Source organism: Mchenga conophoros, linkage group LG23 (assembly GCF_057382185.1).
Source record: "Mchenga conophoros isolate Kocher_MC1m ecotype Shallow Benthic linkage group LG23, M_conophoros_male_GT1.1, whole genome shotgun sequence".
Classification (NCBI taxonomy): domain Eukaryota; kingdom Metazoa; phylum Chordata; class Actinopteri; order Cichliformes; family Cichlidae; genus Mchenga; species Mchenga conophoros.
The window spans coordinates 12,726,941-12,740,894 of NC_140547.1; the positions used below are offsets into that span (position 1 = coordinate 12,726,941).

Sequence of the window (13,954 nt, forward strand, 5' to 3'; positions counted from 1 at the left end):
CTACCTGAGTGAGTTTAAAAGTCGGGTTAGCTGCAGTAATTCCTGCTGCAGTCTCGTGCTCCCCCTGTGACTCCTGTCATTTTATGCCTTTCCGTTTCCAAGTAGGGTAATTAATACTACGCTGAGAGCAGAGGGTTTCGTAACACCTACATGTGAACTACATAAATCTCGTTTTAGCTAACGGCTCATCTCTCACTGTTTGGCGGTGTGTCTGGCCATGTTGATGTGTGTGTGTTTTGCTGGCACGTGAGGTGTGGAAACTGAAATGACAACCTAAAGGCTGCTGGTCTGAGTGGTTATTTTTACCCTGCAGAGTTTAATCTTAGTTGGCATTACATTGGTTCACAGCGGGATACAGACTCTCACCCAGTTTGTTTGCTGGTGGGGCTGGGTGGGACGGTTCATGGTGGCAGGAGATAAGCACCGAGCAGGCGGGCCAGTTAATACAGATTTTGATACTGTCTGCCTGGTTGCTTCCTCCTTTTTTTTATTATTGACTGAGACAGGAAGTTGGGCTGGTGTGTACAGTGAGTGTAACTGGATCGCCGCATGGACAAGTGCTCTGTCATTGATGCTTAAAGTTCAAACGGCACACTTCCTGCTTTCCCATTGGATGTTTGTAATTTCCCGAGCTGCTGCGTTGAAGCCAGGATGTTGACATGTGAGATCTTTGCAGGTTTCCTCTCTGTCCCTTGTTAGATTTTTATTAAAGATGTGATAATTTCCTGTGAGTCTAATATTTCTTCAGCTGTGAGGAATGCAGACTGAGCAGAGAGTCTGACTAGGATCCATATCTGTTCTGACAGCTGAGCACAGCTGACTGCTGTGTGGCTCATACAACCTCAGGACAGTCTGGCTTACATAAAGCTTAAGTGGATTTCAGAACTGCTATTTTGGCCCACTTCGCCTTCCCTGCAGCGCTGTGGTTTAGACACAAAAAGGTTTTCTTTTGAGTCAGATCAGAACTCAGGACTTGCTGTGATGAAACTCAGTGGGACAAAATTTATTTTATTTTTTAATTGAGCAACCCTGAAGCATCTAACCAAAAAGCTTAGGTTGCTATACCCGGGGTTGGAAGTGGGATCTTAAATCTGCATTCATTTAAATGTCCAGCAGTGTGGGACTTCCTGATGAGTTTAGTTTTTTGCTCATTTCAGGTAATTGATGAGTACGACATGTTTGTTTTTTGTAAATTATGGTCATTCGATGGGCCTAAAAGGATGATTATCCAGGATGTTTATTGCCTGATGATTTGTCAACTAACTTATTAGACAATGAGTCCATTTGCTCGTTTCACTTAAATTTTTTATTAGTTTCAGTGTTATTTGTTTTTTAGTCCATTCATTGAGCCAGCCATCCATTTTCTAGCAATTATCTGGGTCTGTGTTTTGGCGTCAGCAGCCTAGACGGAGACCTCTCTCCCTGGCCGTCTTCTCCAGCTCTTGCAAAGGGTTGCCTAAGCATTCCCAAGCCTCCTCACCTAGGCTCTTCAACTCCTCTCTAAGGCTGAGCCCAGACACTAAGCTGATATTCGCCACTTGTATCAGCTTGTCACCATAGGTATGAGTAGGAACATAGATCGATGAATAAATTGACAGCTTTACTTCCACACTGAGCCTCATAACAGATCAGTACAGTGTCAACATCACTGCAGATGTCACACCAATCCACCAGTCTCCTACTCCATCTTCCCCTACTGTGAACGAGAGCCTACTTAAACTCCTTCACACTTGAGATGGCAACTAATTTCCCAAAAAATGAAAAAAAAAACAAAAAAAAAACCAACCCAAAACAACAAAAAAGCTGAATCTCATACAGTAAAGCAGATCTTTTTAGGGTAAAGTAACTAAATAAATGAATCAAGCAAAAACATAATAAAATGGCATACTAAATGTATGTAGTAGATATGACTTTAGCTACAAGACAGCAACTCATTCAATCGTTCAGGTAAGCTGCTGAGCAGGTACTTTGTAGAGAGATTACATGGTGTGTAGCTCTGCAGCTCTTACAAAAACAAAAAGACCCATTAAAATGGACCAAAGATGGGGAAATCCCAGGAAGTATGTTATGACCTCTTTTTAGCTGATATGCAGATTTATCACTCAAAACTAGTGACTTCACTCCTGTAGCTTATTTGCAAATTGAGTGTTTCTGGTCATAAACAAATGACATGCCAGTGCACTCACTTATTTTTACTATGTTATTCTTTTCTTTGAACCCTGTGTGTGTGTGTGTGTGTAGATGACAAGGAACTGAAGGACTGCCTGATGGTTCTGGTTGAGGACCAGCAGAAGCTCTCTGCTCAGATGGCCAAAAGCACCCTGTCTGCCCAGCGTCTGCGCCAGCGTCTCGTCATCCTGGAGCGCTATCTCATCTCTCTCAGCCACAGCATGATGGAGGAGAAGTACAAGGTCCGCTGGAAGACTCCGCCCAGCCCACCACTGCCAGCTGCTGACAACAAGAGGTAAATAAAAATGTTTCCTTTCTCAGGAATTGTGCACAAAACATTGGTCTTATGAGAGAACAGAGGCAGATTTAGAAACTGGGTAATTCCATGGAGAGTCAATGAGCTCCTCTCTGACCTCTTCAGAATCAGCTGATCTTTTTTGTACAATGACGCCTTGCAAAACTTGACCTTCATACTATGAATATTTTTAGAGTTAGAGAGTTGGAGTGAGGTGGGGGTGGTGGTTATTTAAGATTTGTCTTGTTTTTTGTTTATTTTTATTTTTTATCCTTAGCTGTAAAGCCACATTGGACTAGTGAACTGGTCCGTCGGGTTTGTGCAATTAGTCAAGTGTAGTAATCTGGAAGGTTATACACTCATGTCTTCTACAGCACATGCTGCAGGTTAAAGCAACGATTGAAGTCGATGAATGAGGCATTCTGAGTCTGTGCCAACATTTATACATGACTGATGGACTAAAAATGGAATAAAAATAATAATCCTCAACTTTCAGCAACCATTTTTAATGTTCTCTCTAGCCCACAGTGGTTGAGGAGTATGGCAACGTTTAGCGCAGGGGTGTCCAACTCCAGGCCTCAAGGGCTGGCGTCCTGCAGGTGTTAGGTCTCACTCTGGGTCAACACACCCGAATCAAATGATTAGTTCATTATCAGGCCTCTGAAGAACTTCAAGACATGTTGAGGAGGTCATTTAGCCATTTAAATCAGCTGTGTTTGATCAGGGATACATCTAAAACTTGCAGAACACTGGGCCTTGAGGCCTGGAGTTCCCCCACTCATGATCTAGATGGAGCTTAATTTTTTCTTTGTGTGTGTGTGTCCATGTTCAGAGAGCAGTGTACCATGAATACCTTATCCTATCATGATTATCCCCATAATGTCCTCCTTCTCTTCTTACCATAACTGAATTTATCTTAGCTTCCTTACCAGAGGGAGGGAGTTGTGGTCATTTAAAGCTTTAAAGTGCTTGTAAAATGGGCCATAAAGGGATAAAGTAGATTATTGTAGGGCCAATAGAAACTGTGTCAAACTTACTGTTTCATTCTTCCTGACTGCCAGAGGAGGTGTGAAATAGCTGGATATCCATCGTATGATTAGAGATTGAGACAGAGTACCAAGAAAGTAACACATGTGACCTGGGTGACGTAAGGAACCCGGCACTCAGTAGTAGTCACTAAGCGAGCATCAGTGCTCACCGCCTGTGCCAGTAGCTTTGTAACCTTCAGCTGGAGCAGTTTCATCCTCCTGAGACTGCATAGCCAGTACCCATCTCTGAAGTCTCGCTTCTGTTTTGATGGGGAAGTGGAGTAAGAGTAAACAGTATTGTATACTCTTAACTATTATGGTGTGTCTATCCAGTCACTGAAAGTTAAACCCTGCAGCTCAGTGTAAGTGCACACTGTGTTTTCTTTAAGTAAGCCTCTTAGGCATGCTCCAATAGGTCTCTCATATGCATAGTAAATGTAGGCCGTACTCTAAATGTGCTCCATATTTACTGTGCAGGGCTTTTAGTTCCAGGCATTTATTTGGAGCAGACTTGATTTTTTTTATTTCTAATTGAAAACCTCATTTTAGGATCTGCTGTTGCTGCCCTGTGATTGCATCACAGCGATGATACTAGGGGTGAACCGTTCATCAAATTTTAAATAGATTTTTGGCTTTCAGCATTTATGAAAGGAACACAATTGTAATTTAAAATGATCTCTCTTAGGCATTCCTTTTTGTGACAAAATCTTAATTTTCCTTGTGTTATAAATCAAATGGACTTAAACCTGTACAGTAGTGGATTTTTCATCCTTTCCGAAGCCTCCCTAGCTCTTCAGTTGAGCTTGAGCTAAGATGGTGAAACTTTTTGTCACAAGGCTCTAAAGGAAGTAAAAGTCACACACAGACAGAAGAAATCCAATGCATCTTCTGTATGTGGGCTTCAGTTGGCTGTTTGATAGTATGGTTTTTACAATGATGATAATAATATGATAATATTTAATTGATCCGTATGTGCTCGTATTCTTTTCAGCCCTCGTCCAGCCAGTAAAGGTGTGGAAGGTTTGGCCAGAGTCGGCTCCAGGGCAGCTCTTTCTTTTGCCTTTGCTTTCCTTCGCCGGGCATGGAGATCAGGTAAGAAGTGCTGATAGTGAAGACATTTTGTCCTTCGGCGCCGGTGATGATAGGTGTTGTCATGGTGGTGCAAGTTTGCTTAACAGCTGCTGAAGAATGCGTTGCGCCACATTAGAAGCTGCTCGTCGTAAACAACCAAACATCTTTCGCAAGGCTGTGTTTTTAGTCGTGCTGCTAGACGACAGACTGACAGAAGAGGGCCAAGGAGGCAATCCTGCTGCTTTGGCACAAGAATGAATCCAAAATAGCTGTTTTGGATGTCGTTAAATGTAACTCTGTCATCATGCGTGGTCTTCATTACAGGCAGATAAATCAGGATCCAGTGTCTTGCTTTAGTGTCATGTATTATAATAATGATAATTATAATCATCATCCTCAGGCTATAAATTCAAAATGACTAATAATATTCAGTTATTAACTTTTATTTTGATGTAAATTAGTCACAGATTCTGATTACGTTTATTCAAGCGTAAATCTTTGACCATGTTATTCATTCACTCCCTTCATTTTCAGCTTTGCTAGTGGAGGTGTTGTTTTTGTTAACATTGTGAGGGCTTTGTGTCCACGGGGACTGGGTGGGAACAAATTGCCTCCCTGTCCTCCATAGCCCTCCTGTAACATGAGCAACACGCACACACGGACACCTCCTATCCCCATTTTAGCCGTGTTCCTGGAAATACTCTTTAGGAACAATGAAGTGTAACACACTTTTTAAAAAAATAAAAAAATTTGTTTGGGCTTTTTTTTGATTGTTTGGATATTTCTTTTTTTTTTTTTTTGTTTGTTTGTTTTTTTTGGGGGGGGGGGGGGGGGGTGAATTTTAATCTCTGTTATGATTCTTCTTCCTTCCTCCTCCTCCTTCCTCCTCCTCCACTGCGAATCAAGCACACCCTTTTTACTTTGCAGCAGTGAGTTGATCACCTCCCTAGCCCAGTGCTCAAACTCGTTTTGGTATGACATTACAGAATAGCTGCACTAGAGGAAGTAAATCTTACAAGGATTTCACAGGTGAACCTGTGGAATGATCAATAATGGTCTCCTTATACTCTCAGATCCCTCAGCGTCTCTGACCAGGTCTTTCTTGGGGGATAACAATTAGTCTTTCAAAGAGCACATTGAAAGACTAATTGCATCACAGTTATCCTGTGGTGAAGGCAAGATGGCAGAAACTGGTGGTTGGTCTTCAAACACAGGTTTTATGTTCAAAATTAGCCACTATTCTGGGCCCAAAACTGCTCTTTTTCAATTAAATTGAGCAGTAACATTTTGAGTGGAAGGAGGTGATATGTAACTACTTTAAGCTTCAAACTGGGGCTCATGTTGGTCAAGGGTTACAGAAACAGGACTTTGGTAGGTGACATCACAGCTTTCTCTCTGAGTGGTCATTAAACACGTGAAATAAGCCAAATTAAGATATGGATAAACTCTATTTAATGTCGGTAGCTGCGTATTTAAAATCAGATTTTAGCAGCGAGGGGAAAGGAAATAGTTTTAAAGGAATGTCTGAGTTACATTCTTAATCAGAGGTTTTTGTTTCACCGTTTCTTGCCCATAACAAAGAAAACTGGAAATGTCTACCGTATTTTCACGACCATAAGACGCACTGTACTAAAAGGCGCAGTCTCAGTTATGTGTGCCATTACTGTATTTAACACACACATAAGGCGCACTGGATCATAGGGCGCATACAAGTACCATATGCGTATTTAAAAATAAAGTGGGAGCAAACCTGAGTTCGGTACGTTACTCACATTTCTATTACCGGTAATCGTCATCATCAACAACACACAAGCATACAAGTGTGCATATAGTGGGGCAAAAAAGTATTTAGTCAGCCACCGATTGTGCAAGTTCCCCCACTTAAAATGATGACAGAGGTCAGTAATTTGCACCAGAGGTACACTTCAACTGTGAGAGACAGAATGTGAAAAAAAAAATCCATGAATTCACATGGTAGGATTTGTAAAGAATTTATTCGTAAATTAGGGTGGAAAATAAGTATTTGGTCACCTGAAACAAGGAAAATCTCTGGCTCTCACAGACCTGTAACGTCTTCTGTAAGAAGCTTTTCTGTCCCCCACTCGTTACCTGTATGAATGGCACCTGTTTGAACTCATCATCTGTATAAAAGACACCTGTCCACAGCCTCAAACAGTCAGACTCCAAACTCCGCCATGGCCAAGACCAAAGAGCTTTCGAAGGACACCAGGAAAAGTATTGTAGACCTGCACCAGACTGGGAAGAGTGAATCTACAATAGGCAAGCAGCTTGGTGTGAAAAAATCAACTGTGGGAGCAATCATCAGAAAATGGAAGACATACAAGACCACTGATAATCTCCCTCGATCTGGGGCTCCACGCAAGATCTCATCCCGTGGGGTCAAAATGATCATGAGAACAGTGAGCAAAGATCCCAGAACCACACGGGGGGACCTGGTGAATGACCTGCAGAGAGCTGGGACCAAAGTAACAAAGGTCACCATCAGTAACACACTACAACGGCAGGGAATCAAATCCCGCAGTGCCAGACGTGTTCCGCTGCTGAAGCCAGTGCATGTCCAGGCCCGTCTGAAGTTTGCCAGAGAGCACATGGATGATACAGCAGAGGATTGGGAGAATGTCATGTGGTCAGATGAAACCAAAGTAGAACTTTTTGGTATAAACTCAACTCGTCGTGTTTGGAGGAAGAAGAATACTGAGTTGAACCCAAGAACACCATACCTACTGTGAAGCATGGGGGTGGAAACATCATGCTATGGGGCTGTTTTTCTGCCAAGGGGACAGGACGACTGATCCGTGTTAAGGACAGAATGAATGGGGCCATGTATCGTGAGATTTTGAGCCAAAACCTCCTTCCATCAGTGAGAACTTTGAAGATGAAACGAGGCTGGGTCTTCCAACATGACAATGATCCAAAACACACCGCCCGGGCAACAAAGGAGTGGCTCCGTAAGAAGCATTTGAAAGTCCTGGAGTGGCCTAGCCAGTCTCCAGACCTCAACCCCATAGAAAATCTGTGGCGGGAGTTGAAAGTCTGTATTGCTCAGCGACAGCCCCAAAACATCACTGCTCTCGAGAAGATCTGCATGGAGGAATGGGCCAAAATACCAGCTACTGTGTGTGCAAACCTGGTAAAGACCTATAGTAAACGTTTGACCTCTGTTATTGCCAACAAAGGTTATGTTACAAAGTATTGAGTTGCATTTTTGTTATTGATCAAATACTTATTTTCCACCCTGATTTACGAATAAATTCTTTACAAATCCTACCATGTGGATTCATGGATTTTTTTTTTTTTTCACATTCTGTCTCTCACAGTTGAAGTGTACCTCTGGTGCAAATTACTGACCTCTGTCATCATTTTAGGTGGGGGAACTTGCACAATCGGTGACTGACTAAATACTTTTTTGCCCCACTGTATTTAAAAATAAAGCAGGAGCAAAACAAAGTTTGGTACTCACATTTTTATCATCAATCAAACCCATCGAAGTCCTCATCCTCTGTGTCTGAATTGAACAGCTGCGCTAAATCTCCATCAAACATGCCAAGTTCACTTTCTTCACTGTCAGAGTCACTTTCCGTGCCGTGCGGCTCCTCGGAAATGATGCCGGCTTTTGCGAAAGCTCGAACAACAGTGCCAGCAGACATGTTAGCCCAAGCATCTACAATCCATTGGCAAATTGTGGCGTAACTCGCCCGGCGCTGCCTTCCACTCTAGGTGAATCCATCGCTCCCAGGCCGCTCGCAGCCTTACTTTGAACGGGCGGTTCACACCGATGCCCAGCGGTTGGAGTTCCTTTGTCAGGCCTCCCGGAATGACAGCAAGCTCACGGTTCATTTGTTTCACTAGTTTTTTCACATTGGCTGTGAGATGGGCACGCATAGAGTCACAGATTAAGAGCGATGGTGATGCGTGGAAAAAACCACCTGCTCTCCTTACATACACCTCCCTCAGCCACTCTTTCATCATTTCCTCATCCATCCAGCCCTTTTCATTTGCTTTAATGATGATTCCTGCTGGAAACTTCTCTTTAGGCAAAGTCTTTCGCTTAAAAATCACCATAGGCGGCAGTTTCTGTCCATTAGCATGGCAGCCAAGCACAACAGTGAAAGAAGACTTTTCGTGCCCTGTTGTGCGTATCGCTACCGTGCTGGTCCCCTTCTTCTCCACAGTGTGACTCACCGGGATGTCAAAAGTGAGCGGGACCTCGTCCATGTTTGTGATGTGGCTGGGCTGGATGTTTTTGTCGCCGATGTGTTTGCTGCAGTAAGAGCGGAAGATGGCCAGCTTTTCCTTTATAATCCGCTGGAAGTTGCTGCGCTACCGTAGTCCCGGTCCTGATGGAAAAATGGCACCGTTTCATAAAACGAAAGCACCAAGACGGACCTCCTTGGAAATGTTCAATTTTCATCTCTTCAGCTAGTGAAACTGCTTTTAGCCGAATGGTGACCGTCGAAACGCTTCTCCCGCTCGTTCTTTGCTCGATGATCCACCGCTCGAGTCTCGGGCCACCTCGCCTTATGTCCGCGGAAACTCAGCTGCGTTTTCTTGACCTGCCGGAGCTTGTTTTCTAGCTTCCTCCGTTTGCGAACCATCGATTCGTTAATCTTAAATTCTCTCGCGGCTGCTCGATTTCCATGTTCCTCCGCATAGCTGATGGCCTTCAGTTTAAACTGTGCTTCATAAGCGTGTCTCTTTGCCATTTTCAGGGTTGTTAAAACAACGATGTTCCACATAATGCACATACCTGTCACCCTTTAGTGTTCTCATGGTGTTCTCTACTACGTCCTCCTTACAACACGCTATAGGGCGCGCCGTACTTTTTGAAGAAAATCTAAGACTTTTAAGTGCGCCTTATGGTTGTGAAAATACGGTACATGAGAACAGCTTTACTGTGAGTTCTGCTGTATCAGACTAGAGTCTGTAAACGCTGGGAAGCTAACGGATGTCAACGTTGGGCACATTAGCTGATTGCACATATACTGGTTTTCTTATAGTTCTGGTATGCTGCTGTCAGAAATGCCAGTAATCCAGTGAGCCTCAGTTCCTCTTGCACTGGGAGTGCACAGTTTGGGTCACCTCAGTGTTTAAACTGACATTTTAGACCCTGTTACAACTCTGGTGGCCTGGTTCCTCAATAGTTAAACATTTGAAAGCACTGGAAATTGCACGTCTCTGCAGCTTAAAAAAATGCTACAAATGCTCTGTCCTTCTTATTGCTTTATATTTAATCTGTACTGTATAATGTAGCTACTCTGCAGTGTTTTAAACATGAAAATGTTTGTCTTTGCAGGAGATGATGCAGATCTTTGCAGTGAGTTGCTTCAGGAGTCTCTGGATGCCCTGCGAGCGCTGCCCGAGGCGACACTGTTTGATGAGGGAACTGTGTCATCAGTGTGGCTGGAGGTTGTCGAGAGGGCCACAAAGTTCTTGAGGTCTGTTGTTTTATCAGTTGTACATAATGTTTAATCCCCAAATTTTGCAAGATAAATAACATCTCGTCTTATAAATTGCATAACTTTGTGTGATTCTCATCTCTTGTCTCCTTTGTGAACAGTGATGTACATGGAAGTGCCAGCATCAAATGTAACATTCCCCTTCAGGATCAACATCTAGCCTTGGCCATCCTGCTGGAGCTGGCTGTTCAGAGGGGAACACTCAGGTAACCAGATCTCCTTATTACCTGTTTATTTGTTAATGCCAAATCTAACTTTTCTGCTCATCTGTTGTTATGTCCTACCAGTCAGCTGCTGTCTGCTGTTCTGCTGCTTTTGCGTCTGTGGGAAAGTGGCACCAGAGAGATGGACAATGAGCGCTCCACGCAGGGAACCAGTGCTCCATTACTGCCGCTCCTGCAGCGCTTTCAGAACATACATAGCAGCAAGGAGGAGCCCGTTCCTGAAGAGGAAGCTGAGGTGGAAATTTTCTTTTCCCAGCTGGTTTCTAAAAGAAAATAAGACATGGGCTGACTGGAGATTGATTTCAATTTTTATTTTATTACCATATCATGCATAAAACATGACACCAGTAAAAGGAGAGATCAGAAACAAATAACCCAACTTGAAGTCTTTCCCTAGCACTGAAATGGAAACGGCCAACTTAAAAGCACCAATTTGTTTGTCAAACTGTCTCAGATATTTCATAAAATATGCCATAATCAGAAAATTACACAAAAAAAATGTAATCCATTCTCAACTGCTACTAATTCACATAGTTCACACGTCCTGCTGTCCTCTGGGATGCTTTTAAATCTCCTGCCTTCCTCTTCAAACTGTGCTTCTTGTCCAGTTTGCAGTATCATAGAGCTCAGAACTATATTTTGCTTAATTTGAATATATGTTCTCAAATTGGACTTTTAACAAAATATCTTGCACAACCTGTAGTTTTGCCTTTTCATTGGCTCTGAATGAATAATAATTCATGTTTTTACTTTGATTTAGTGCCAGCCTCCATCTCCAAACAGCAGCTATTTAATCTGCATTAAAAAGCAGTGTGAGGGCAGATGAAAAACTAAATGAAATTCATTGATTTAGAGAGGTAGATCTTTTATATTTATTTTAAACGGGGGGAGAAAAATTATAACCCTGTTATAATAAACAACATGCAGGAAAATCGAGACCATAAGAACAGATAAAGTGCTATCGATATAAATTGTGTTGATTCACGTCTCTCTTGGGAACACGTCTTAAAATGCCCTGTTTTTCTTTTTTTGTTTTTTTTTCCATTCATGGTTGAGAATGAAGCTAATTAATATTTCATGGATCTTTGCTGTGGTTTCCAGATCCTCACAGCCCCTCTGAGTCCAAATGAGAGTTTCCTGCGATACTTGACGTTGCCTCAGGATAACGACCTGGCTATCGATCTTCGTCAGACTGCTGTAGTAATCATGGCTCACCTGGACCGCCTAGCTTCTCCTTGCAGCCCTCCACACTGCAACTCGCCTACGTCACACAAGGTGACCCCTCTTTTTATTAGCTGTCACTGCTGAAGTGTTTGGTTCAGTTGTTTTTTACATTTTTAAGTATTACTTAAATCTGTCTTTTTTACGAGCATTATTCAGACCCCCACCTTCAGATTTGAATATGTGACTTGAATATGTGTTGCCTAAGTAGTTAATGCTCAAGCATAAACCAATACTGTCTTGTTTTGTTCCAGGGAACCTTGCAGGAAGTGATTGCCTGGGGCCTCTTGGGTTGGAAACTTTATGCCAATGTTAATGCACCCATTCAGTGCAAAGCCCTGTCGAGCCTCGGGGTCACACAGATTGTCTGTTCAGAAAAGGGGTTTCTTATCCTTTCCAGCAGCGGTGCTGTTTACAGCCAGAACTACAAGAGCACAACCCTGGTCAGTTCTGTCAGTTTCTCTGAGGTCGATCGTTTCATCTCTGCATCTGCAGCAGGTTGAGACTCTGAATTGTTTTGTTGCAGGCTCCCATGCTAATCCACGTTCTAAGCTCCAGAAAGATTGTGAAACTTGCAGCTCATCCTGATGGGCAGCATTACTTGGCCCTATCGTCCAACGGGGAGGTGTTCTCCTGGGGGTGCGGTGATGGTGGCCGGCTTGGACATGGAGATACCACGTAAGCAACCAGAGAAAAAACATGTCCATCCTTTAAAAAGGCTTACACACATTTTGTGCTTCCACCTTTTTGGGGGGGTGTATTAGTGGAGAGTATGTAGGTACAGACATACAACAAAGGGCATCAGGTTGGACTTGAACTCGAGCTGCTGCATTTTCAGCCTCATGACAGTCGCTGTTATATTACCACTTTATTACACTGAATGTGTTTGTCTATTACAGATATAACAGTGGAGTTGTAGGTTTTTGGAGCATTAAATTAGATTTTGAAGATCTGTTTAAGTTAAATTATTGATGAAACAGGTGGTGCATTATTTCCCAAAATCTGGGACATTTCTATTAATGTTTTGTGCTCGTAGGCCAGAGACAGAATCAAAGGCTTCTGATGATAGAGTGAAATCCCCCAACCCTGCCAGTTCATTTTAAAAGAATCTGTGTTATTAGTAAAATCATAATGAAAATAAAAATATAAATGATAATTATTAATGGTAATGAGCTTCCTGAAAAATTTAGCCTTCTATTTTTACTTTATTTCAGATACCTAGAAGAACCTAAAATGATTGGAACCTTCAATGGAAAACAGGCCGGAAAGCATGTGGTGCATATTGCTTGTGGGAGCACATACAGTGCTGCGATCACTGCTGATGGCGAGCTCTATACATGGGGAAGAGGGAACTATGGTCGGCTTGGCCACGGTGAGCTCCAAATCAACTGCCCCTGATAGATATTCTTGACTTTTTTTTTGGTCTCTTTGTCTTTACTAAAATTAGTTGTAATCTGTTGGGGTTTCTAGGCTCCAGTGAGGACCAGACTACTCCCATGGTAGTGACGGCATTCAAAGGGCTGAAGGTGGTGGATGTGGCATGTGGGAGTGGTGATGCCCAAACTCTTGCTGTGACAGAGAATGGTAAGCATGCTTCCTGTGGGTGATTAAAAATGCTGGAATTAAAATCCAGGAATTAATGTTTTTAAAATGTCTGTTAGTTAAATAATTGAACCCCCTTTAAAGTTTCATGTGAATTGCTTAGTGTTGTTGTGTCCGACCTGTGTCACCTATTACAAAACCATTAGCAACAGTAGCAGCTGGTGTGTTTCTTGCTTCTTGGTAGCCAGCATATCGGCCATTTTTAGCTTGATTTTTAATAATAGAAGCCACTAGAAATCACCCAGGCTACAGCGTTTAGCTCCTCAATCTGTTACCACAGGTCAGGTGTGGTCCTGGGGTGATGGAGATTATGGTAAACTGGGCCGAGGAGGCAGTGACGGCTGTAAGACACCCAAGCTGGTGGAGAAGCTGCAGGATCTGGACATAGTAAAGGTGTGCTGCGGAAGCCAGTTTTCAGTAGCCCTCACCAAAGATGGCCAGGTGTACACCTGGGGGAAGGGAGACAACCAGCGCCTTGGTCACGGCACCGATGAGCATGTCCGATACCCAAAGCTGCTTGATAGTTTACAGGGTGAGTGAGCTTGACCTTAACATTGATTTTCAGAAGCTTATTTAAAAAAACAAAAAAAACAAAAAAACAACAACAAACGTGTTGTTTGCAATCAGGAAAGAAAGTTGTGGACGTAGCTGTGGGGTCGACACACTGCTTGGCCCTCACTGATGATGGAGAGGTGCTCAGCTGGGGCAGCAATGACAAGCTACAGCACTTTGATACGCTCTTTTCCAATAAGAAGCAGCCTAAAGCTCTCCCGGGGCTCAACTCCAAACACATAGTTGGAATCTCCTGTGGACCCGGACAGGTAAGATACCATCACTGTTGGTCTCATAATGTTAGTAAAGAACGAG

The 13,954-nt window shown here is 43.0% G+C and overlaps 1 protein-coding gene across 3 annotated transcripts in view; it reads left to right on the plus strand.

The window, feature by feature from the left end:
- The window catches only part of herc2 (HECT and RLD domain containing E3 ubiquitin protein ligase 2), a 56,200-nt gene that overhangs the window by 5,748 nt on the left and 36,498 nt on the right, over window positions 1–13,954 (plus strand). For all 3 annotated transcript variants that reach the window (XM_085266447.1, XM_085266448.1, XM_085266449.1), the window contains exons 5-16: window positions 2,242–2,464; window positions 4,484–4,584; window positions 9,878–10,019; window positions 10,142–10,246; window positions 10,328–10,499; window positions 11,366–11,539; window positions 11,740–11,928; window positions 12,012–12,163; window positions 12,700–12,857; window positions 12,956–13,069; window positions 13,368–13,619; window positions 13,715–13,908. In XM_085266447.1, the coding sequence (XP_085122573.1) occupies window positions 2,242–2,464; window positions 4,484–4,584; window positions 9,878–10,019; window positions 10,142–10,246; window positions 10,328–10,499; window positions 11,366–11,539; window positions 11,740–11,928; window positions 12,012–12,163; window positions 12,700–12,857; window positions 12,956–13,069; window positions 13,368–13,619; window positions 13,715–13,908 (1,976 nt within the window). The remainder of the gene's footprint in view (window positions 1–2,241; window positions 2,465–4,483; window positions 4,585–9,877; window positions 10,020–10,141; window positions 10,247–10,327; window positions 10,500–11,365; window positions 11,540–11,739; window positions 11,929–12,011; window positions 12,164–12,699; window positions 12,858–12,955; window positions 13,070–13,367; window positions 13,620–13,714; window positions 13,909–13,954) is intronic.